Source organism: Populus nigra, chromosome 4 (assembly GCF_951802175.1).
Source record: "Populus nigra chromosome 4, ddPopNigr1.1, whole genome shotgun sequence".
NCBI classification, from domain to species: Eukaryota; Viridiplantae; Streptophyta; class Magnoliopsida; order Malpighiales; family Salicaceae; genus Populus; species Populus nigra.
This window is the reverse complement of record NC_084855.1, coordinates 903,611-926,401: the sequence shown is the minus strand read 5'-3', so window position 1 is coordinate 926,401 and position 22,791 is coordinate 903,611. Positions and strand designations below refer to the sequence as shown.

At 33.8% G+C, this 22,791-nt stretch overlaps 3 protein-coding genes across 5 annotated transcripts; all 3 read left to right on the top strand.

The window, feature by feature from the left end:
• The first annotated feature begins 2,486 nt into the window (after positions 1-2,486).
• On the top strand, positions 2,487-10,412 carry LOC133690640 (serine/threonine-protein kinase STY46-like). Of its 3 annotated transcripts, none has more exons than XR_009841485.1 (16): positions 2,487-2,880; positions 2,995-3,109; positions 4,150-4,247; positions 4,345-4,428; positions 5,219-5,273; positions 6,310-6,420; positions 6,698-6,748; positions 6,965-7,122; positions 7,201-7,308; positions 7,979-8,052; positions 8,199-8,374; positions 8,721-8,816; positions 8,946-9,026; positions 9,173-9,226; positions 9,718-9,806; positions 9,881-10,412. XR_009841485.1 is itself a non-coding variant. In XM_062110875.1 (16 exons), exons 1-16 carry the CDS (start codon positions 2,702-2,704, stop codon positions 9,944-9,946), a joined length of 1,641 nt encoding a protein of 546 aa, XP_061966859.1. In that variant the 5' UTR covers positions 2,487-2,701; the 3' UTR covers positions 9,947-10,412. The 3 variants fall into 3 exon arrangements, 1 of the variants encoding a protein (XP_061966859.1); XM_062110875.1 differs by having other exon boundaries at positions 9,672-9,806; XR_009841486.1 differs by lacking the exons at positions 8,946-9,026; positions 9,173-9,226; positions 9,718-9,806; positions 9,881-10,412 and having other exon boundaries at positions 8,199-8,621; positions 8,721-8,789.
• Positions 10,413-15,809: 5,397 nt separating this feature from the next.
• LOC133690496 (glutathione S-transferase F11-like) lies at positions 15,810-17,008 on the top strand. The gene is made up of 3 exons (XM_062110720.1): positions 15,810-16,060; positions 16,165-16,213; positions 16,318-17,008. The coding sequence occupies exons 1-3, from the start codon at positions 15,908-15,910 to the stop codon at positions 16,770-16,772; spliced, it is 657 nt and encodes a 218-aa protein (XP_061966704.1). The 5' UTR covers positions 15,810-15,907; the 3' UTR covers positions 16,773-17,008.
• A 2,638-nt stretch (positions 17,009-19,646) lies between these two features.
• On the top strand, positions 19,647-20,884 carry LOC133692270 (glutathione S-transferase F11-like). The gene is made up of 3 exons (XM_062113087.1): positions 19,647-19,943; positions 20,027-20,075; positions 20,188-20,884. Exons 1-3 carry the CDS (start codon positions 19,791-19,793, stop codon positions 20,631-20,633), a joined length of 648 nt encoding a protein of 215 aa, XP_061969071.1. The 5' UTR covers positions 19,647-19,790; the 3' UTR covers positions 20,634-20,884.
• The last annotated feature ends 1,907 nt before the right edge of the window (positions 20,885-22,791 follow it).

The following is a 22,791-nucleotide window of genomic DNA, read 5'->3' as shown; positions in this document are numbered from 1 at the left end:
AAACCTTATGATTAATTGTGTTCAAATATGTCCATGTATTTATTCTAATTGTTTAGGTAAATTATTGTTGCGTACTTAATTTCTACTCGTATATTAATTTACAGGTACCTCTCACTCTTAAGCAGCATAATAGATATTTAGGAATCTTTGTTAATTTTGTAAGGGATTGTAATAATTATATTTTTGTAACTGAATGTCAATCTACCTTAAATTATGTAATTATAAATCCAACTTAATTGAGCTAGTGTATGCTATTATACTTATGTTTTTGTTGTGGCTTATACTAATAGTATCAGATAATTTATAATTATTGATTTTGATTTGAATCTTGAATATTATAATTATATACATGATGTGACATTAAAATGAATTATAATAATTGTGATCAGATGTGTTGTGAAATGATAAGTTCAGGATGGCTAGACAGTAATTGAGTTTGTTAGATGAATATATTAAAATATTACAGATATTTATCAATAACTTAAGATCTTTTGATAGAGAAAAGATTCTACTGAAATTTCTATAGATTCCCACAAATCTATAAAAAATTCATCTAAAAAATAAAGATTAAAGTGCATAAAAATATTAGGGTGTTACAATCAACCTTGTATTCAAGCCCATATATCTTAGCTCATGGTTACGATGTACATAAAAAAAAAAAATAATTATGTGAAGGTTGTTTTTTGGGGTATGATATAAGGTTTAGAATGAAGGGACCATTGGAATTGTTAGGGAGAATGTCACTCGTGGTCTTGAAGTTGTTGGGCGGTAGGCGTCACTCTATTTAAAGCAGGAATTAAACTGTATTTGATAATGATTTTTGAATCTTGGAATTAGTAGAATATATTCACTCTGGACCTTGTTTCTTTAGATTGTGTAAGATGCACAGCAACTTCGATGGGTTTCATTGACCTTTTGTCTTTAAATCACATTTAGAATCATTAGATATTGGATTTCCTAGGCATTATCCACGAAAAGGGATGCGATGATCCCGTCAACCAAGAAAAACAAAAATAAATATACCTCGCATGCCTATCTAGCTAGACACAAGCGTACCTGTCACTGATTTCTCTAGGTTTCTGTACGTCAAACATTTAAAGCTAATGAAAAGTGATGTCTTTTTATGGTGGCGAGGTTACCATCTTGGTCACCTGCTGGCAACCTCTCAACTGATCTTGTTCCAAAACACCCAGTAGTATGGCCTGGGACTCGGCTAATCTGTCTTGGGACGCACGAAAATAAGAGAGGGAATTGGCGTGGTGTGGTAAGATAAAAAATTAAAAATATAAATTAACCTCATGTCATGAAAGAAGAGGCCGGTGTTAGCAAGAATCCCCAAGTCTGCCGGCCTAGAAAGCATAGAAAAAGCAAAGATAAAGTCCATTGTCGCACCATCTGGTTGAAATTGCAAAGCAATTGCTCCGTCTTGCAAGGAAATTGCAAAATAAAAATATTTTTTATTTATTATGCTTTTTTTTAATTTTATATTTCACGTCTTGCTCTGTTTTTATATTTATCTCCACGTTTGGATTTTTTTTATTTTATTTTAAAAAAGCCACCACCAATACCAGTAATAGTGCGATGAGTGATGACTCAGTGAACATTTTATTTTAACTGCCAACATGCAATGAGGAATCTAATTGGCGGTGCTTCTATGTGTGCAAGTTAAGTGGAATGTCGAGGCAACAGAAGAAATTCATTGGCTAGGAGTGGGGGGGCGTGATGCCATCAAATATCAAGGTTATCCAGAGACAAAGACCCTTCCATTAATTTTCTTTTCTTTTCTTTAATTATCGACTTTTAGCCCGATGAGTGACGGCAGAGATACATAATTTCTTATTGCGATTTATTTTATTAAATACCGTGGTATTATGCAGTTGGCGATTGGCTGGTTGTTTCATTTCCCAGAAATAATTGTGGCATAATTAAAATATCATAGCGAAGACGGCGCGTGTAACCAATAAGGATGGCCTAATCATGTGGGTGGTGAAGAGAATATAATCTTTTCACCTAGACACGCGGACCAATTAGAAGACTTGTACATGTAAATATTTTACTATGATCTTTTAGAATTCGTAGCACGACCTTGTTTCATGTACCACTATCCACGAGGACAGCCTGCTGCGGATAGTTACTGGGTTCCCAAACGGATTGGTTGGTTTTTCTTGTGGACCCGTCAATATCCAAATTAATTTATTCGTAATAAATGAAAAAGAAAATCTACTTAAAAACCGGATGGATTTTGGAATTTTATTTCGAAGATTTCTTTATTTATTTAAGAAGAAAGAGGATATTTATTTATTTATTTATCTTAATATTGGTAACAAAAATGGGATTCTTTCTTTGAACCAAACCGGTGAAACAAGCAAGGCAAGAAAGCATTGTTAGAATCCACGTAGATGCGCGCTCATGGGTGCGCATTACGCCATCAGCTAAACGTCTTAATTTTTCCGTAACCTAATCATGTTTATAATACACAAAAGAAAAAATAAGAAAAGAAAAAGAAAAGGAAAAACGGAAACAGAGCGAGAGATAAATAGAAAGACAGAGAGCACTGCTAGCTTCTCTTTCTTCATGCAAGCAGGTCTCGAATCTTCCTTGTCGTTTACCGCTAAAAAATTCACCGTTTCACGTGATCGATCACCACCGCCACTGATCCTCTTCAAAAAACCACTCCGCCTTTCGTTTTTCTTTGTTTTCAATGGGAGACACCGAGAGTTGCAGCAGCAGAGCAGTATATTTCGTGCCTCGAAACCAGAGGCAAAAACTCGATGTTTTCAACGATGTTCTTTGGCATCTTAAAGAATCGAATGACAAAGAAGCGACTCGTCCTGGCTTCGAAGATGAACTCTGGACTCATTTCTGTAGACTACCTACTCGGTAATCTCAATCGGAATATTCCTCTCTCTCGATTTTTATTTTATTTCTTATCGTTTTGTTCGTTGTAATTCTGATCTAATTTACTGATTTTCTATTTTTTTATTTATTATTTAGGTATGCAATGGATGTGAATGCGGAGAGAGCACAAGATGTTACTATGCACAAGAGGTTGTTGCAGATGGCACGTAATCCAGCTACTCGGCCGGCGATTGAAGTGCGGCTTGTTCAGGTATGAAAACGAAGATTCGGTTAAAGATCCCTTCATGACTTTTGGTATCTACTCTTTTAATTCTTTTGTTTGGCTTTGTGTGATACTCTTGTAGATTCTTCCGGTAGAATTATTTATTGGCAGGGTAGGTGTGTCTTATTCCATAAATACTGCGATTAAATATTATTAGCAAATTGCCCTCTCTACAGTATTATTATTTAAAATAAAATTAATGATTATCCATGTTTGCACGTTTGCTGTTGTTTCTGTTTTGGTTCAATGGTCCCTGATATCTTCGAACCGGCTTGCAACGTACCGAGACCAAGTCTAATTTCTCACGCTTATATATACAATTTAACCTCTATAAATTAATAACTTATACCATAAAAATTTATTAATTAATCGAGATAGTATTTAAGTTGACACCAAAAAAGTATTATTTAATTGAGGTTATATATATATATTCTTTATGGTGTGTGCTGTTCTAGATCTCGGATAATCTTGAGGTGTCTTGGGGAATGGAACAGTAGAATTCCTCCCTGGTCATACTCAAGAGTTGACTGAAAATGTTTCTATTTGTGAATTTAAAAAAAAATAAAATTGATATGTTTGGAACAGAGGAATACGAATCCATACTAGTAGTGCTTTAGAACAGGGTGGCAGAAGAACTTGATATTAATAGCAAGTTTGATGAAGGAGTCAAAATACAGACTATGCTGATCGGTCTATAATTGTTTTTATCTAAAAGGAAAAAAAATAATTTTCATGTTATAATTAAACGGTTAATCTATTGTCTTGAAATGGTGAATTTTCGTTAAGAATGAAATTGATAATTTTAACTTTTGCTTGAACTATTTTTCCTGGGAATTCTAGTTTATATTAGGGTCATATAAAGCTGTACTGTAATTACTGTTTTAGCCTCTTGTGTCCTTTACCCTGTTTCCTTTTATGCAACTTCTTTAAGAATGGTAGCATTATTACATTGCCGTTGCCGCTTTGATTACAATTTGCCAACCTTTCATTGCTGGCAAATGGCATCTTGTCTTATTTTTTATATGCAGGTTCCTTCTGCACATGATGGACATTCTGGTGATTCGGTAGATTCAGACTCTCCAAGGAAATGGCAGCTCCAACATTTTGATTATCTCGAGAAACAGAGGCATGGTTATGCAAATTATATTATTTGGATTTGCATTTTCTTTATGAAAATATGCAACTATTAATGTCTTGCATTTGTCTCTTTGTTTCATATTCAGCATTCATCCACCTCCGGCCTTTGGTTCATTGACTGATTTTGAACTTCATAAAAATCAGAATGACAATATCACTGCGTTTACCAGGCAAGTTTACTTGGGTCAAAATGTTCTTTCCTGGTTGTGAACTCACAATCATTCTTCTGTTTAATTTTTCTTGGGTCACTTGATGTGATTTACTATCTTGTAGCTGTTCTGTTTCCGTATTGCCTCACCCAGACTAGGCTTGCATGTAATTTTTCTGAATGTGACCTTCGAAATTCAAAACAGCTTCTGGTCTTGTGAAAAATGTTTTATATCTCAACCAAAGAAAGGAAAACATGTGGGGGGATATTCTGAATCAAATTGGATTTTTCAGGATATTCTAGATGAAATTTGAGGAGTCCTTTCTTCTTCCAATATTTCCTTAGCTTAAAAGGAAGAAAAAAGAAAAAAAAGAAAGAGATGCGCCGCTCCATCAAAATGTGTTCTTATATATGTGACACGTGAAGAAGATGGCTGGGTTTGTCGGTGCTTCCTGATGCAACTAGCCCCAACATTAGAATTAATTAACTGGTCATTTGTTTTATGTGCTGCCAACTCATGCGATCAGTAGCATAAGCATTTGATGCTAAAAGTACGAGCAGATTCAGAATTCTGCATATCAGGAGTTCTGAACTATGAGGCTGGGATCCTTTAAATTCTAGTGTTTATGAAGGCCGATAGATGGTAGACACGTTGCTTTCTCCCTTTCTTGTTCCTTAGCTGTGTTAATCCTTTGCTTTCTTTGAATGAGTAGTTTTGCTATACGCCATTTGAGGCAAATATTTTCATTAGCTTATGGAACGCATTTTAGTTATTGTGAAAATAACACTGCAATACTTCCATGATTTTGTAGGCTGATGCATGAAATTACAATTTCAACTAATGATAAGCCAAAACTCCTGAGTCAGGTAGCTGACCTCTTCTAGTTTCTGAATCATTTGTAGATGTCATCTGCAATGAGCATTAGTCTTGGTAGGCATATTGTTTTTGCTGACATTCTGCAATGAGCATTGCATACATGGAATTTATTGCATCCTTATCTAGCATCTTTTTTTTAGACATCTTCTGGACATGTGTGCAGGAACAGTCTTGACATATACGAGGCATCTGACCTCAGATTTATTTTTGAAGTAGAAAGCTGACATACAAAAACATCATGATTTGAAGGATAAAGTGTGCATGATGTAAAGGATGAAGTGTGCATTTCCATTCACTGTGTTACAATTAGAGGATCAATCTTACTGAAACATTTGTCATGTAATTACTTAATCTTGAAGGATCTTCTACAAATCATTCTTTTCTTAATAACTTTCTTCCTTCTGTTTGGGAACCCATCTATAGCTTTATTCTTTCATGTTTCTCAGTAATTCATCTTATTCATGTCCTTCCACCGCCCAGGGAGTAGACTTCAATAGCTCTTGCTCTGTGTATCCTCCTCCTACTTATTCTGCATTTTTCATTGTTGACATTTTTGTAGTATTCCTATATCTTGCATAACTTCCAGTTTATTTTCTAATCTTTTTTATGAATGGATCCTTTCTACCACCAGTCAAGAACAACTGTCCATAGTCTGCCTCTCCTCTTGAATCTTCTCTGCTAGCATTCATATGGATTTTTAGATGAAATATTTGTATGCATTTTTATTGTATTCCTAGATTGTTGCACAAGTTCTGGTTTATTTTCTGATTTTACTTTCTACCACAAGTCAAGAGATTAGTGTCTCTCCACTTTGATCTTCTCTTCTATTAATCACATGGATTCCTAGCCTCAAGATGACATGTTATACATATCGTTGTTTTTCAACAGAAGTATCTGCATATAATATTATTGTTGCGATAGCTTCAAGTAATAATTCTAAGTGCAACAGAACTATCTGCATATAATATTATTGTTGTGATTGACCTATTAAAATCAATTTTGTTTTTCTAATTTTTGAATTTTCAGTTGACTTCCTTGCTGTCTGAGATTGGGCTCAACATTCAGGAAGCTCATGCTTTTTCCACAGTAGATGGCTACTCCTTGGATGTTTTTGTTGTTAATAATTGGGAACCCGAGGTACTGCCCCCATTTTGCTCCACCTTAGGAAAAACATTAGATTTCTAGTCCTTTAAGAATGATCATGTGGTTTCCAAGATTCACTGTACAGTTTTGATGGAAATCAGCTCTTGATTTGTAATCATTCACAATTTTTTGTGGGGAGCAGCACATTAATCTATATCATTGTTTCTGTCACCTCTTAGTTACAAGATCATAAAAGAACACTATAGTGGAATCTTAAACTGTCTCTTATCTTCTGACAACACTCACGACTTACTTCCATAATTATTTACAGGACACAGAGCGGCTTAGAAGCATGCTGGTTAAGGAAATTCCCAAAATCGAGGTAGCCCTTCTAAATGTTACTTTTATACTGAATTGGATGTTAGTAATTAATTTCCAGAGCGAGCTCGTGTTCTCCTGTGTTATTTTTAGGGCTTTGTTTGCTCATTATGTTAATGTAATTAAAATGGTAAACGAGCAGCACTGATTATCATGAACTTAGTGCCACTTCAGTACTCTTTTAAATGATCTATAGTTGATAATTTGAAGTACAATGCAGAAGAATGCTGTTTATCCTGTGGCGGAGCAAGATCAAAGAAGAATCCGCCATGTCTCTAGTCACATGAACGTTCCCGCTGACTCAATTGATGTTTGGGAAATTGATGCACACCGGTTATTATTTGAGAGAAAAATTGCAACTGGATCTAGTGGAGATCTGTGAGTTCCTGTCATCGTAAGACCTGTGATCTGTTCTCATACGAGTGCTTTTTTAATAGAATGATTTAATTGAAACAGGTACAAAGGCACCTTCTGCAGTCAAGATGTGGCTATTAAAGTGCTCAGGGGTGAGCATCTAGATGATAAACTTCAGAGTGAATTTGTTCAAGAAGTCTCTATCATGAGGTCGGTTATATCTTTGGTTCTTTATCGATCCATCTGAATGCTTACAGAGACGCTCTCTGAAATTCTGAAAACATTTGCAGTTACATCTGGAACTTACAAATATACCAGTGGAATCATGTTTATATACTGGCACTATATCCAAATGTAAACTAACCAGGTTGACAATCCTGACAGTTAAGAGAATTTAATTATTGAATGAGCTGTCATGATTCCTAACAAATATTTTCTGTAAATGTTTTTTAGTAGTTTGAATCCCAAGAAAATGCAATTTCAACTCACAAATAGTGAGCAATGGGTAATGTTTTCTTATGTGCTGAAGAGGCCATATCTAATGCCATGTAATTTGTGGCACAAGTGAAGTAGCTTTTCTTAATTCTCATGTAATTTGTGTGACAAGTTAGAAATTTGTACACAAATGCATCATATGATATGTTTCTGCAGTATCGAGTACCAAAATCTCTCTTGTAATCTAGTTTTCTAGGAATTCTGGTCCATAATCTATCCTGGGAGCATGAATATTGCATTAAAGTGTTTTCAGTGTTTCATTTCTGCTTTGTGAAGTCTCTCTTAAATCGTTTGGGATCTTAAAGAAAAAATAAATGCTGCCACTGCACTTCTACATGCACAAATTTCTTCTAGGTTCCCCTTCAAACTCCTTTGCAATTTGCAGGAAAGTTCGTCACAAGAATGTTGTGCAATTCATAGGTTCATGTGCCAGACCTCCAAGCCTGTGCATCGTGACAGGTGATTTGGAATGAACTCATAGATATATGTGTGCCTTTAGCTAATTAATTATATGTTGGTTTGTAGTGTAATTTTAATACTGCACTAATGAATTACCATTTCAATGTGTGTGATGTTGTTCTGTTTGCATATAAAACCCTTCTCAGAATTTATGTCTGGTGGAAGCATGTATGACTTTCTGCGTAAACAGAAGGGAGGTTTAAATCTTCAGTCTTTACTACGAGTAGCAATTGATGTTTCCAAGGGAATGCACTGCTTGAACCAAAATCATATAATACATCGAGATTTGAAATCTGCCAATATCTTGATGGATGAAAATGGAGTAAGTGATTCACTTCTTCAGTCCGTGTTCCTGTGTTTGTTCTTGCTCTTCCGAGTTCTGGAACCGCATCAGTTTTTTTTCTATTTCAAACATTACTTTATACTTATTGTGTCAATTGACTATCATCTTGCATTCGTTTTTGATTGATGCCTCAAGATTTCCTGTTTCTCTCAGAACTAAATTGTGTTTCAAATTGAAAAGGTGCAAGAGCTGATTAAATCCTCTTAGAGGAAGAAAGGCAACCCTGGTGAATCAGCTTTTTCTATAATAGAAAACAAGTTTACAACTTTGCTTTATTGGCCCTGACTACCAGTTTTTCTTAAAATTTCTAAAATTTGGCTAGCAGGTAGTTAAAGTTGCTGATTTTGGTGTTGCTAGAGTGCAAGATCAGACTGGTGTAATGACTGCAGAAACTGGAACTTACCGCTGGATGGCTCCAGAGGTTGGTGTTGTTGCACTGAATAAGATGGTTTGATGAATCACATGATGAGTGCAGAGTTTTTTTTTATGCATTTGGTTGTTACATCATATCTCGCTAACATATGTTCCCTTGGTGTTTGATGCATATAAGGTTATTGAACACAAGCCATATGATCATAAAGCGGATGTTTTCAGTTTTGGCATTGTGCTGTGGGAGTTGCTTACTGGAAAGGTAATCTGTTTCAACAGAATTAACGAGACAATTCGTTTTCATATGTTTAGTTTCTCCAAATGTATTCTTTTTATCTTAAGTTCTACAAATTTATGATCACTCAGATTTCATGACAATAATCTAAGTTCTTGTGAATGATATCCTAGCTTCCATATGAGCAGCTGTCCCCGTTACAAGCGGCAGTTGGCGTGGTCCAGCAGGTATTCCTCCAGAACGCTTTTTCTTTCTGCTTTGAATGGGATTTTAGTTTTCCTTCAGATAGAAACCAGCCGGTCTTTGGCATTGTCTGTCAACTGCCAAACTGCTTCTCGACCAACACAACCTTGTGCCTGGTATAAGATAAACCATGGCCCACATGCTGGGCAGATCACAAACAGCTCTAAGCATGCTTTCTAATGCCTTGCATCAAAACTAAAACGGGTGGGGGTGGGGTCAAAATCTTAATTCGGTCAGCAATCCCAAAAAAGAAAAGGATTAGGGCACTTATTTCATGTCTGCAAATTCTTTTCATGATCAACCAGCGGCCATGCTGCTTGGTGGTAATATGAACTGCTGCCATAGAAGCGTTATCATGAGCTCAAATTAACAAAAGGACTTGCTAAATTACTAATAAAGAGCTGCTGTGCTACTGACATGGATTTCCAGGGTCTAAGACCATCAATTCCAAGCCATTCTCATCCTAAATTGGCAGGCCTGCTTAAGAGATGCTGGCAGCGAGACCCATTTTTGAGACCTGAATTCTCTGAAATTTTAGAGCTTCTACAGCAATTAGAGAGAACGGTATGGGAAGATTCAAAAATTTCTCCATTTCTTGTTGCTGTGCATATTTAGAAACTCATGTAGTCTTGGAACAGGTTGCTGATGGAAGAGACGACAAGCAGAAAGGAAAGTCTCCTAGAAGGGCTGTGACTGCCAATTAGACGAGAAAGACGGTGAAGCCACTGGAATTGAATACTCTACATCCATCGTAATGCTTTCGTTTGGAGACACTCTCTCTCTACATCCTGCTTTCGTTCAATCAGGTGTGGGTTGGTATGCTCCGTTGACGAATACAAATACAAATAGAAATATATATATACTTATACACGTTGGTACATATATTGTAGGCACGCATCTTACCTAACCTAGAAGTAGAACTGTTGGTCTTACAGTTGCTCACTAAGCGTAGAGCGTAACTTTAGTTTGTGTTGTCCTAGTTCTGGGGTTGTATCATAAACCAGCTCAGCGAGAGAGTAGATAATGTAGAAAAGTGTTCAGTAATCTTCTTGTTCTATAGAATTACGATCTTTTTTCTGTTAAAGACTTCGGAATTAGGAGTTGATGTTTTGCTGAAGTTGTCATTTAACAGTTGCAATGAATCTCAGAGCCAACATTGTTTAACCCGAACCAGTTATGGTAGAACTGTTTTTTCTTCCTCTCTGAAAAGACTAGAACCTGTATACACTATAAAGTAGGCCTTCTCCATGCCTTGGCTTGGGAAGGACAGGCCAAGGGTGTGTATTTAGCTATACCGTGTCTGGAGAAATAAGGACAACTCCATGCTATGACTATCCATCAAAAAGCTTCATATGCTAAAGGAAAAGTTTCATTAACTGATAATCCATTTCAGCCCCACCAAACCGAATGCGAGTCTCAGGTAAGTCAAAAGTAGCAAAAAACTTTTGAGAAGGAAATGCATTTTGAGGTTCCCTCCTTTAGCGAAGCCAAAAGTAGAGAATTTATACCATGAAACCATAGTTTAGAAACCCGAGATGACCTGATAAGTTGATTCAAAATCTGGTTGATTTTGTTAAAAACCCGGGTTAACATGCTTATCTAGAATCTCAATCTGTTGATATTTGACATAGGTGGTTTTCACAAAGAATGGAAGATATGAAAGTGCACACTGCAAGTTAACCAGAATGCTGATTCCAAAACACTTTTTTTGCCTTTGTTCTGCAAATCTGTAGCTTCCATGAGCGTCCGTGTCCACTCAATTAGTGCAAAGAGTAAAGTGATGATGCTGCACTATCAAAATTCGAATGTTTATCTATCAACTATAGTTTACATGCTTAAAAGCACTACACATCGGTAATTTATTACCCACACGAGGCCTTGAAGATTCCCCGAAGATCCTCTAATGGAACCCTTGAGAAAATCCCTGAAATCTCATGGTGCTCGGGCTTAAACAACAACCAGAGCACCTGGAAGAAGAAACCACATACTCACAAGCTCCTCCGCACCATGACAGGGATTGTTACATGGCACAGTCCTCTAGTTCGCTTGACCAGAATGAACAATTCATTGTCAACATCAACAATGCTGATGTTTGTGACTAAGAAACTACTATTGCTTCAAAATCCAGCAGTGAAATTCCAAGCAGTAAAGTTAAAGGTTCATCAAAGAAATTCAAAGTGTCGTTTGAGGGTGTACTCGACGAAGCCTTCCAGCAAAGAAGCAAGGACTTGGCAAACCAACCATCTTTCGGTGCTTTTGAACAAAATTCGTGGAGGTTAGTCGTAAACAAGATTGGTCGTTTGGTGTCTGGTTGGGGAATTAAGCTTGTTGTGATCTTCAATGAACACAATTTTCTTTTGCGGAAACGGGTTCTGTATTTTGTTTATGGGTTGAGGAGAGCAGTTCAGAATTCCCTCTGGTTGGATTTGTCTTTGCTCATTTGGCACTTTGTTTTTCATCATAAGGTTGAGGAGAGTAAGAGCAAGATCTTGCTTTATGGGACCAAGATTTTGGCGTGTTTGTTTATAGGAACAGTGATATGGCTTCTGAAAACCCTCCTTGTTAAGGCTCTTACTTCATCCTTCCATGTCAACGCATTCTTTGACCGAATCCAGGAGGCTCTGTTCAATCAATATGTAATTGAGACACTCTCTGGTCCTCCATTGTTTGAAAGACGAAGCACCAAGAGGAAGGGACAGTCGCCGAGGTTCAGCAGGTAAGAAATTCTGGGTCTACTAGTACTGCTCCTGGTGAACTAAAAGAAACACTACTTGCAACAAAGCTACAACGATGCACCACCGTCGGGAAGAAACCCAGATTTTCTAGGACAATGCCTGGTAAGAAAGATGAAGAGATTTCAATCGACAATCTGCAAAATCTAAATCAGAAGAATATATCAGCTTGGAATATGAGGAGGAGGATTAACATTGTCCGCCATGGTGCATTGTCTACTTTAGATGAGCATATACTTGATTCAGACATCAAAGATGACTCTTCCCTCTATATCAAAAGTGAGTGGCAGGAAAAAGAGACAACCAATAAAATATTTGAGAAAGTGTTGAAAATAAAAATTGAATTCTGATTTTTCTAAAGAACAGAGAAGTTGGTCTACTAGTTAGAAATCGGTCGATCAATTAGATTAAATAAATCAATCGATTAATTGAGAAACGGTTGACCGATTTAGTCGACAAAATACAATTCTTATTCATATTAGAAATTTCTTGTATTAGTTTAATTCCTTAATTATTTGGGACTTTATGCCTATAAAAAAACATGTAGAGAGAAACACTTCATAAAAATATACATTCCCCTGAATTTTCTTCTTGTTCTTGAGTTTTTTACTTTGTATTATTGTTTTTGATCTTCTATCACACTTACCTTTTTCCAACAAGTGATATCAGAGTTTAGGTTTGATTATTTTCCAAACTTCCCACTTTAGTGTCAACTATATTGACAAATGATAACTATAAAACTTAGTGTATTCGAGTAAAAGCTTGGCTAAGTCTCCAAGATGTATGGGAAATGTTTGGAAAAGGGCTTTAAGGAACTTATAGATGGAGCAACATTAACTTTAACCCAAATAGAGATCGTGTAAAAGGCACGAAAGAAGGATCAAGAAGCACTAATAATCATCCATTAATATTTAGATGATGCCACTTTTGAGATAGTAACCTATGCAACCACTGCTAAGCAAACATGAAAAGTTTTGAAAGAATCAAACTGAAAGGCTGACAATGTGAGAAAGGTATATCTATAAAAGCTACATGATGACTTTGAAAAGTTATATATGCTTGAATTGAAGAATATTTTGAAATTAAGAAAAAGCATTAAGAACAATGTACATCATATGAATAATGTACGAGAACAAGGGAATAAACAAGTTGTCTTTTAACAAATGGCTAGTAGTTAATCTTTAAATTTATTCCTTTTCCTAGCAAATTTCAATCTCTAGATATTCTTGAACATTTACTAATTTAGAATTTCTTTATGTCTTCATCTACTGTTTTAGGTTAACATATTCAGAAAGCGAAAGGCATTGACATTATCTCTCAATGAAACATAAATTGTCATTGATGAACTTCACATTATGTTAAACATGATCGTCAACATCATCACTATGATAATCTAGCTCATCATACTTGGAATTCCAATCACTCGTTTCCTAGTATTCATAAGTTCTCAACTTCTTCTGATGGTGTTTATCTTTGAAAATACCTACAAGACTGTAGTTTAAGCAATCATATTCTTATTTGTAATGCACACATTTGATATTGATGATCAATGAAAGGTTAATGGAATTTAGGTATATATAGAAATTATATTGCAATATCGTTTTTTATATAAAAATGTTAAATTAGATTTAACTTATGTTTCTTTGATTTTTATATAAGAGTTAAAGATATGAGTATATTAATAATAATGTTTTAGGAGTGATAACCAGAAGATTAAGTACCTCGATAGTGTTCTAATAAACAAGCTTATTGTTAATTTTAATCGCAGTCCAGATATGATAGAGACAATTGATTTCTGTGTCCAAATCTCCACTCCAGTAGAGAAAATTACTAGCATGAAAGACAAAATAAAAAGGTATGTAAATATGTATGAATCTTCACCTAACATTTCTCATTTCATAGTTAAATCCTAGCTCAAGTAAATCATTGTCGTAATTGATATAAGTATGTTGAAGGAAACAATAACCATTGGCATCTAAGCTCAATGATGGTTGTAATAGATGTAGAAGACATAAATAAAATGATGATTTTATTATTGGCTATGCACAAGATAAACCATCAGGAAACGGAGGAGAGATGGGCTAGGAAACCTTTTTTCCTAGAAGAAATTATTAAAGTGTTCATAGAGCTTAATATTGAATATCGCGGGTTGCTCTTAGATGTGAACATCAGAAATATTTCATCTTTTATCTCAACTAGGCTTCTTTTAAACTGGACCACCAGTGCTAATTAATCAATCATTTTATAACATAAATAAGAGTTGTGACCATATATTTAGTACTTAGAAGACAACTTTGGATTACTATGAGTTCCCAACACAAGTAGGATGTGATTCAATAAAGATTACTCCCAAGTCCAAGCATGAGAACAACATATGTAGCTTGCCTCCTTGTAAAATGTAAACTAAAAATGTAATGGATGTAGTTTATAAATCATTTTGTACTATGATTAGACTAAATAAGAGCATTTTAATGGAGGAATACTTAATCTGAATTATAAGAATGAAGTATTTCTTACTAGCGAAGCAAAAAAAAGGTAATGTTCATACCTCATCTCCTATAAATGATTTAATAGTTAAGTGTGCAAACTAGCTAGATTCCACATTCAATTAAAAAACACAAATAGATTTTTGGCACATTTTATATTGGGGATCAGATCAAATTTTTTTTAATGTAAAAAAATATCTTGCTAATGTTTTTTAGTAAAAAGAAAAAATTTAAATCATGTGAGGGTTGACGCGATATAACTCGATCAACTTGGTGAGTTCAAAAACAACTCAGACTATTGGTAAAAATACAGTTTGACTAAAAAAAATAAGACAATATCTTTAAAAAAAATATTGAGATAACAATATATTAGATAAACTTAGATCAATATGGGTTAATCTGTTAAATTCACGACTCAGGTTATGAGACCATGATAACCCATATAAAACAATTTAAAATAAATTATGAAACTCAAATCTCAATCAACCAAATGTTGAAGGATAAATCAAAAAAATATTCAATTAAAAAAAACTCAAAACAAGTTAACCTACCAATTCCACAACCTAAGTCATGAAACCAAGATAACCTTATAGAAAGTAAATCAAAACAAAGAATGAAATCTAATTTCTAATTAATCCAATATTGATGGATAAAGTTTAGAAAAAAATAAATTTAAAAAAAAACACAAAAAACAATCTTAGTCAACCTTGGTTAACCTGAGTCCTGAAACTAGGATAACCTCATAAAAAGTAAACCAATAAAACAATTCGAGTCGACCTATGTTAACCTATCAATCCCATGATCATAGTCATGAAACTGAGATAACCTACAAAACGTGTGACTCAGATCATGAGATTAAGATAATTTCATAGAAATTAAATCAAAATGAATTCTAAAGTCTAATTTCTAATAAATTCAATGTTAAATGATGAAGTTAGAAAAAAAAATTCAATTATAGAAAAGAAGAAAAAAAATCAAGTTAACCAACTAAATCTGTGACACGGGTCATGAAATTAAAATAATCACATAAAAATCAAACGGCAAGAAATTATAAAGTTTAATTTTTAATAAATTAACTAAAATTTAAAGGATGCAATTAAGAAAAAAATGAAAAAATAAAGAAAAAAAACTATTGCTAGTAGTATTTTGTGACGTGATATATGGTAAAATCATTTATCTTTTTTAATTTTTTTTAATTTTAATTAATTAATAATAATAATTTTTAATAATGACAGGCCTATAGCAAAGATGGATCAAAGAGGTGACACCCATAATCTGGGTTTTCAAGCCCATTTTCACTGCTCTTTCGGGTCTTGATCGGTTGACCCTGGTGACCAACCATCTAAAGCGAAGGATAAAGTGGCAGGCTTCCTTTTTGTGCGGTCAGAAGACACAAAACTGAAAGAAAAGGCAGCAATAACCAATCTTCATTCAGCTACCAAATCATATGGCAACTCCAGTGAAGGTGTACGGACCACCATTATCCACAGCAGTGTCTAGAGTCCTAGTTACTCTTCTTGAGAAAGATGTGCCTTTTCAGATCATTCCTGTTGACATGTCCAAAGGTGAACACAAGAAGCCTGATTACCTCAAGATTCAGGTACTCTTGTCTTGAAATACACATATTACTTCTATTTTGGTTACTCTTAATCTTGTTCTCCTTCACACACTCATCAATTGCGTAATTTTGACCATATCTGACAGCCCTTTGGCCAAGTACCGGCTTTTCAAGATGAAAGCATTTCCCTCTTTGGTAAAGATACTAACATTATCGATTTCAAACTAAAAGTATACTGATTTATTTTAGTAATCCCTCTATATTAATGCTTTTTGGGTTTTTTCCTTTCTGGGTCCCAGAATCAAGATCCATATGCAGGTATGTGTGTGAGAAATATGCAGATAGAGGAGACAAGGGGTTATACGGTACAAACCCATTAGAAAGGGCATCAATAGATCAATGGGTAGAAGCTGAGGGGCAGAGTTTTGGGCCATCAAGTGGGGCTTTGGTGTTTCAGCTTGCATTCGCACCAAGAATGAATATCCCACAAGACCACGGTGTGATAAAGCAGAACGAGGAGAAGCTGGGGAAAGTGCTTGATATTTATGAGCAGAGGCTTGGAGAGAGTCGGTTCCTGGCTGGAGATGATTTTACTTTTGCTGATCTTTCACACTTGCCTAATGGAGATTACTTGGTGAATGCTACGGACAAGGGACATCTTTTTACTTCCAGGGAAAATGTGGGGAGGTGGTGGAATGAGATTTCTGACAGGGAATCTTGGAAGAAGGTTATTGAGATGAGGAAAAGTGGTTGAAATTGGTGATATTTTATCGGTTTCAGGTTACATCGGAAGCGGCGGTGAGGGTTTAAGGCGTTTGTAACCTGTGATTACGAGGTTGCTGTGTTTTGTGTATCTTTCGTTGTATTGTCATTTCCCATGTGTCGTCTAATTTCATGTGGGCTGTGTGTCTTGGACGTGGAAACTAGGAGTTGCCATGCCTTGCCTAGTACTTGTTGATTCAATAATCTTATTCCATGTGTTTGGACTCAGTGGCTTTTGTTGTTCTTCATTTTTTGTCTCATGTTCTCAACTTTCCTTACTCGTGTGATGCACTTTCATTTTGGTGTTTTGGATTCAATAATCTTCAGAACAAAGCAATTCAAATTCGCAATAAAACATGTTGGCTCTTAGTAAATTTTATTTCTAGGAAGTTTGAGGTCAAACTTGCACCATTTTAGTTGGAATAATAAGACTAAACTTCTGGATGGTTATATGGCGATGGAGTTTGATATCGTGGTGGATGGTATTTTTCTCTTTCAAAGGACATTAATTTATTTTTTATCAGTAAAAAAATAAGGAAGAAAAATAAAATTAAAAATATCTTAAAAAAAAAAAAATTAATGACAAATAAATTAGATGTCGGTGGATTGGACACTGCTCTGCTATGCACTATTTATTGTGCCACTGTAGAAAATATTTTCTTTGAAGATGGTGATGTAAATACATTTTGTACTTTTAACTCCATTCAAGTATTTTTACATTTGAAAAAATAATAATTATTGACCCGCTGCGGAGTGCGGGCTAATATTCTTGCTATTATATTATTACATAATTGTTATTTTTTAAAAAAATATATTGAGATAACATTTGTTTATTTTTTAAAATTTATTTTTTATATTATCACATCAAAATAATACAAAAACATTTTAAAAAATATAAATTTGAATTTAAAAAAACTAATTTTTTAAAGCATTTTTGAAATGCAAAAACAAACATGTTTTAATAAGAAAAATTCAACATGGTCTCAATAAAAAAATTATCATTACTCAACTTCTATACAATATAAAAAAAGTTTCATCATTTTATTTTCTCTTTACTGTTTGAAAAAAAATTACATAAAAAAATCTACAAAGAAAAATAAATAAAATTAAAAAATATATAACGGCTCAACCAAACCCAATAATATTGGGTCGGGCTGCCCAGCTAGACCCAAGATTGACAGGTCTAGCTGAAAACTAGACCCAATAACCTTGAGACTAGCTGCAAGTCCGGCCCATAGTGTTGGGTGCTATTGGGTCGGGCAACTCAGCTCGGTTCAACAACATTTTTTTACTAATAAATAGAAAAGACAATGCCTTCTCAAGTTCAATAATGTTGCCTATAGTGTAATGAGTCTATGTTCACAATACTGTTTTTTAAAATATTTTTTTAAAAAAATATACAAAGATAATATATTTTTTATTTTTTAAATTTTATTTTTTATATCATCACAACAAAATAATACAAAAATATCAAAAAATATTAATTTGAAGTAAAGAAAAAAATAAAATAAAATTTAATTTTTAAAAAAATCATTTTGAAACGCAAAAACAAACATGCTTCAATAAAAAAATTTAACACAACCTAAAATGGAAAAAAAATTATCATCACCCTATCTTTGTACAATATAAAAAAAAGTCACATCAATTTATTTTCTCTTTACAATATGAAAAAAAAAATTAAGAGGAAAAGATAAAATTGAAAATATCTTAAAATGAAAAGATTAAAGGGAAAGAAATTAGTTGTTGGTGTATTGAGCGATACTCTACTATGTATTATTCATGATGCTACTATAGAAAATACTTTACTTGAAGACGGTGATGATGCAAATACATTGTGTGCTTTTAACCCAACTCAATCATTTTTTTATTTGAAAAAAAATGTTATTGATCCGTTGTACAGTACGAGCCAATATGCTAGCTCTTATATTATTACGCAACAATTATTTTTTAAAAATATATATTGAGATAAAAGTTTTTTATTTTTTAAAATTAATTTTTACATTATCACATCAAAATAATATAAAAATTAAAAAAAATTAACCTAAAATGAAAAAAAAATTATTATCACCAAACTTTTATACAGTATAAAAAAATCTTATCAATTTATTTCTTATTTATCATATGAAAAAAATAAAAAAAATCTAAAAAAAATATATACACAGCAATTTAACCAGACATAACAATATTGGATCCTACTGGACCTCGTAACATTGGGTTCAGAACAATGGGTCCAGTTAACTAGTGAGACCAGCAATACATTTTGAGTAATAAATAAATTACTGTTATAGTGTCATCCACATTCCAAACATTTTATATCCACTCACACATTTCAAGGACAATATTTTTCCACGTCTTTTAAAGGATAATATAATTTGTTTTTTTTTTAAAAAAAACAAAATCTAAGCTGATAGAAGATCGACCGTATCTCTTTCCACGGTCCGTATGCATTTCCATTTTTCACGTGACATCCTTTTCGCTTTGGGCCCTAAATGATTACAAATCAATTTGTTTTTATTTTATACTTCTATCATTATCTTTTTAACCAAACAGGCCCTAAATGATTACAAATTATAATAAGAGGATGGAATCAGAAAAAGTAAGAGCAAGGGGGACTGGACTAAGATTAAGAGAGTGTTTGGCTGTGTGTTTCAACCTGTGTTTCGTCAAATTTTAAATAATTTTTTTTTATTAAAATTGAGTGTGGTTTGTATTTTTTGGATTATTTTGATGAGCTGATATTAAAAATAATTTTTTAAAAATAAAAAAATATCTTTGACATATATTTTAATATAAAAAGTTATTTAAAAAAATTATTACACTGCCAAAATTGATAAAAGGACTAAATGCACCATAAATTGATTCTTAATTATTGGGCTCACCAACAGTCTTATCTCCTGCATAAAGTTTCAGAGGCTCTTCCTGCTGCGTGGCTATAAGTGAAGTGACCAGAGCACACTAAAATCTACTCCAGCAGCAAGACGTGTAATCTTTCCTGTAACTAGCAAATCTAATGGCAACTCCGGTGACTATTTACGGACCACCATTGTCCACAGCAGTGTCTAGAGTCCTAGCTACTCTGATCGAGAAAGACGTGCCCTTTCACCTCGTTCCCATTGACCTCTCCAAAGGTGAACAGAAGAAGCCTGAGTACCTCAAGATCCAGGTACAAATCAGTATCTCTATCTTGGTTATTTCCATTTTCTTTCCTCCATTCACATGCTCACCACCTCCTTTGACTCTTAACAGCCCTTTGGCCAAGTACCAGCTTTTAAAGACGAGAGCATCACCCTCTTTGGTAAACTACACCAAATTCTAAATTCTGATCATCATTCACCATTAACTTAATCCTCTTCATAATCCCTTTTTAATTGTTCTTTTTACATGTGTTTTTTGATTGTTTGTTGCAGAGTCAAGAGCAATATGCAGGTACATATGTGACAAATACGCTGACAAGGGAAACAGGAGCTTATACGGCACAGACATCTTATCAAAAGCAAATATAGATCAATGGGTAGAAACTGATGGGCAGACTTTCGGTCCACCAAGCGGGGACTTGGTTCATGACCTTCTATTTAGTAGTGTCCCCGTAGACGAAGCCCTGATAAAGAAGAACGTAGATAAGTTGGCGAAAGTGCTTGACATTTATGAGCAGAAGCTTGGCCAGACTCGGTTTTTGGCTGGAGATGAATTTTCTTTTGCTGATCTTTCACACCTGCCTAATGGGGACTACTTGGTGAATTCAACTGACAAGGGATACCTGTTTACTTCCAGGAAGAATGTAAACAGGTGGTGGACTGAGATTTCTAACAGGGAATCCTGGAAGAAGGTTCTTGAAATGAGGAAAAATGCTTGAAATTGGTGGTCGTTTTTAGCTCGGTCTGCCAGCAGTCTGCACTCCGCAGTCTCAATTGAGGGTTTTAAATAAGTTGGCGGTCTCTACCTTTCTCGGTGTGATTTGTAATTTTGTAATGCAATTATCTATGTTTCCAACCTTTTCCATGTGTTTCAGCTGATGTTGTCTGTAGCATGTGTGCCTTGGACATCGAGACGATAGGTTACCTGTTTCTTGTTGATCCAATAAAAACTACCATGTCTTGGTCTGGATGACCCATTCTTCCTTTTGGATTCTGTGCTCTTCAAGATTTGGCAAACGACGCTTCCAATGCGATGCATGATTTTAGTCGGGAATAGAAACGGAATTTTTGCATTGTAAGCTCGGAGATGAATGTGAACAGCTTAAAACTTCAATGTTCTAATGACTCGACATGCTATTCGCTGACAATTGAACAAAATAATTCAGATTTTGAAGAATGTACGGTGCTGGTCTTGCTAGTGATAGGTTCATTTAGAGCTTTCGAAAGAGGGTCGTTTAGAGATTTTTGTGTTCTTTTTTTAAAAATTATTATTATTTATTTTAAATTAATTTTTTTTGTGTTTTAAATATTTTAATATCAAAAACAAATTTTAAAAAATAAAAAATATTGTTTTAATATATTTTTAAATAAAAAATATTTTAAAAATCACATATGATATGATGTCTGGATAAGAGTTCGCTTTATTAACTAATTCAATCTATGGGACGTTTGTTTTACGTTATAAAATATATACTGCGGAAATGGCAATCTAGAAATTATGTTGGTGGTTTCGGCTCAAAGTTTTATGTAGAAATGATGATTTGGAAACTTATGCTGTAGAAATGGCAATTTGGAAATTATGCGGGTGATTCTGGCTAGATTGTTTACCATAGAAATGGTGGTTGGAGGGGCTTTCGGCTAAAACGAAATGGTCTTTCTTTAACTTTTTTGCAAATAATGTTTTTTGTTTTACACGTGGCTTATTTGCCACCACATTTTTCTTTGAGCTTATCTGAAAAAAAAAGACTAGAAATTTCTTATTAATTATCTTTTTTATTATTATTATTGTTCTTGCAGGGATGAAGGGAGAATCTCCGTTTACCTTGATTGGGTTTTTAGAGGTTAATTATCTGCTCATTGTCGAACTAATTGATGCTCCTTTTCTGCTCTCTCTAGAGGAGATCAAAGGATGACTTGGAAGAGAGAGAGAGAGGGCGCGTGAGTTAAACGAGCGGGGGGAGGGGGGTGGACGTGGTAGGTGGGAAAGTATAAATGGGAAGATCTGCAGAAGAAAAAGGAAAGAGATAATGCTATAGTTTGTCTTTAACTTGCTAATGCTCACCGCATAAGGTGCTTGATAAAAAAAAATTGAGCTTGAATTGATCTCGTTGATGCTGAGATTATACGAAAGCAGATTGAGTTTAGGATAATATAAATTATATTTTAAAATTTTATATAATAATTTATAATTTTAGATTTATTAGTTTTTAATATGATATAAAAATTTAGATGATTAAATGGTTATGAGTTTAAATTTTATTATTTTTATTTATTTAATAAAAAATAAATACAAAATAATATGATATTATAGAAGTTTCAAGCTCAATTAACTTTTAAAAAATATATTAAAAAATTATATAAATTATATATTTATATCTTACATAACAGCTTAAATTTAAAATTTAACAAATTAAACCTCGATAATAACAAATAAAATCTTGTTTAATGATACCTCTTATATTCAAACAACAACAAAAAAATATATATTTAAGTTGTGTGCGGCAAGGGATGATGTTAAGAATTAAGAGAAATATCAAAGGAACAAGATTTAAAATTGAAATGTTAAAGGTGTAAAAAATATTATGTGGTGAAGTATTAAAGATGTTTGATAATAGTTAAGAAATGATAAAAGTACAAAAGTTTATCTTAATATAAATCAAATCAATTTTTAATAAAAAAAATTATAAGAGAAATCAAATAATACATCTCAAAATGATAATTGTAAAAGAAAAATGAGTAAATTAATATTAGATTTAAAAAATAGAAACAAGGCACTTTCCCTTCAAAATCAATATTAAACTTTCCAAAGAATAACTGGGTCTAGCTGCAACACTAGACTTAAGAGATTTGAACCCTGATAAATATCAAATCCAAGAG

What these genes read in the sequence shown, in the direction of transcription:
- LOC133690640 (XM_062110875.1), top strand. Translation starts at nt 2,702, where the DNA reads ATGGGAGACACCGAGAGTTGCAGCAGCAGAGCAGTATATTTCGTGCCT. An exon ending in ACCGCTGGATGGCTCCAGAG is followed by an intron (nt 8,817 to 8,945) that starts GTTGGTGTTGTT and finishes GATGCATATAAG; the next exon opens with GTTATTGAACACAAGCCATA. An exon ending in TACAGCAATTAGAGAGAACG is followed by an intron (nt 9,807 to 9,880) that starts GTATGGGAAGAT and finishes GTCTTGGAACAG; the next exon opens with GTTGCTGATGGAAGAGACGA.
- LOC133690496 (XM_062110720.1), top strand. Translation starts at nt 15,908, where the DNA reads ATGGCAACTCCAGTGAAGGTGTACGGACCACCATTATCCACAGCAGTG. An exon ending in CTGATTACCTCAAGATTCAG is followed by an intron (nt 16,061 to 16,164) that starts GTACTCTTGTCT and finishes CATATCTGACAG; the next exon opens with CCCTTTGGCCAAGTACCGGC. An exon ending in TGAAAGCATTTCCCTCTTTG is followed by an intron (nt 16,214 to 16,317) that starts GTAAAGATACTA and finishes TCTGGGTCCCAG; the next exon opens with AATCAAGATCCATATGCAGG.
- LOC133692270 (XM_062113087.1), top strand. Translation starts at nt 19,791, where the DNA reads ATGGCAACTCCGGTGACTATTTACGGACCACCATTGTCCACAGCAGTG. An exon ending in CTGAGTACCTCAAGATCCAG is followed by an intron (nt 19,944 to 20,026) that starts GTACAAATCAGT and finishes GACTCTTAACAG; the next exon opens with CCCTTTGGCCAAGTACCAGC. An exon ending in CGAGAGCATCACCCTCTTTG is followed by an intron (nt 20,076 to 20,187) that starts GTAAACTACACC and finishes TGTTTGTTGCAG; the next exon opens with AGTCAAGAGCAATATGCAGG.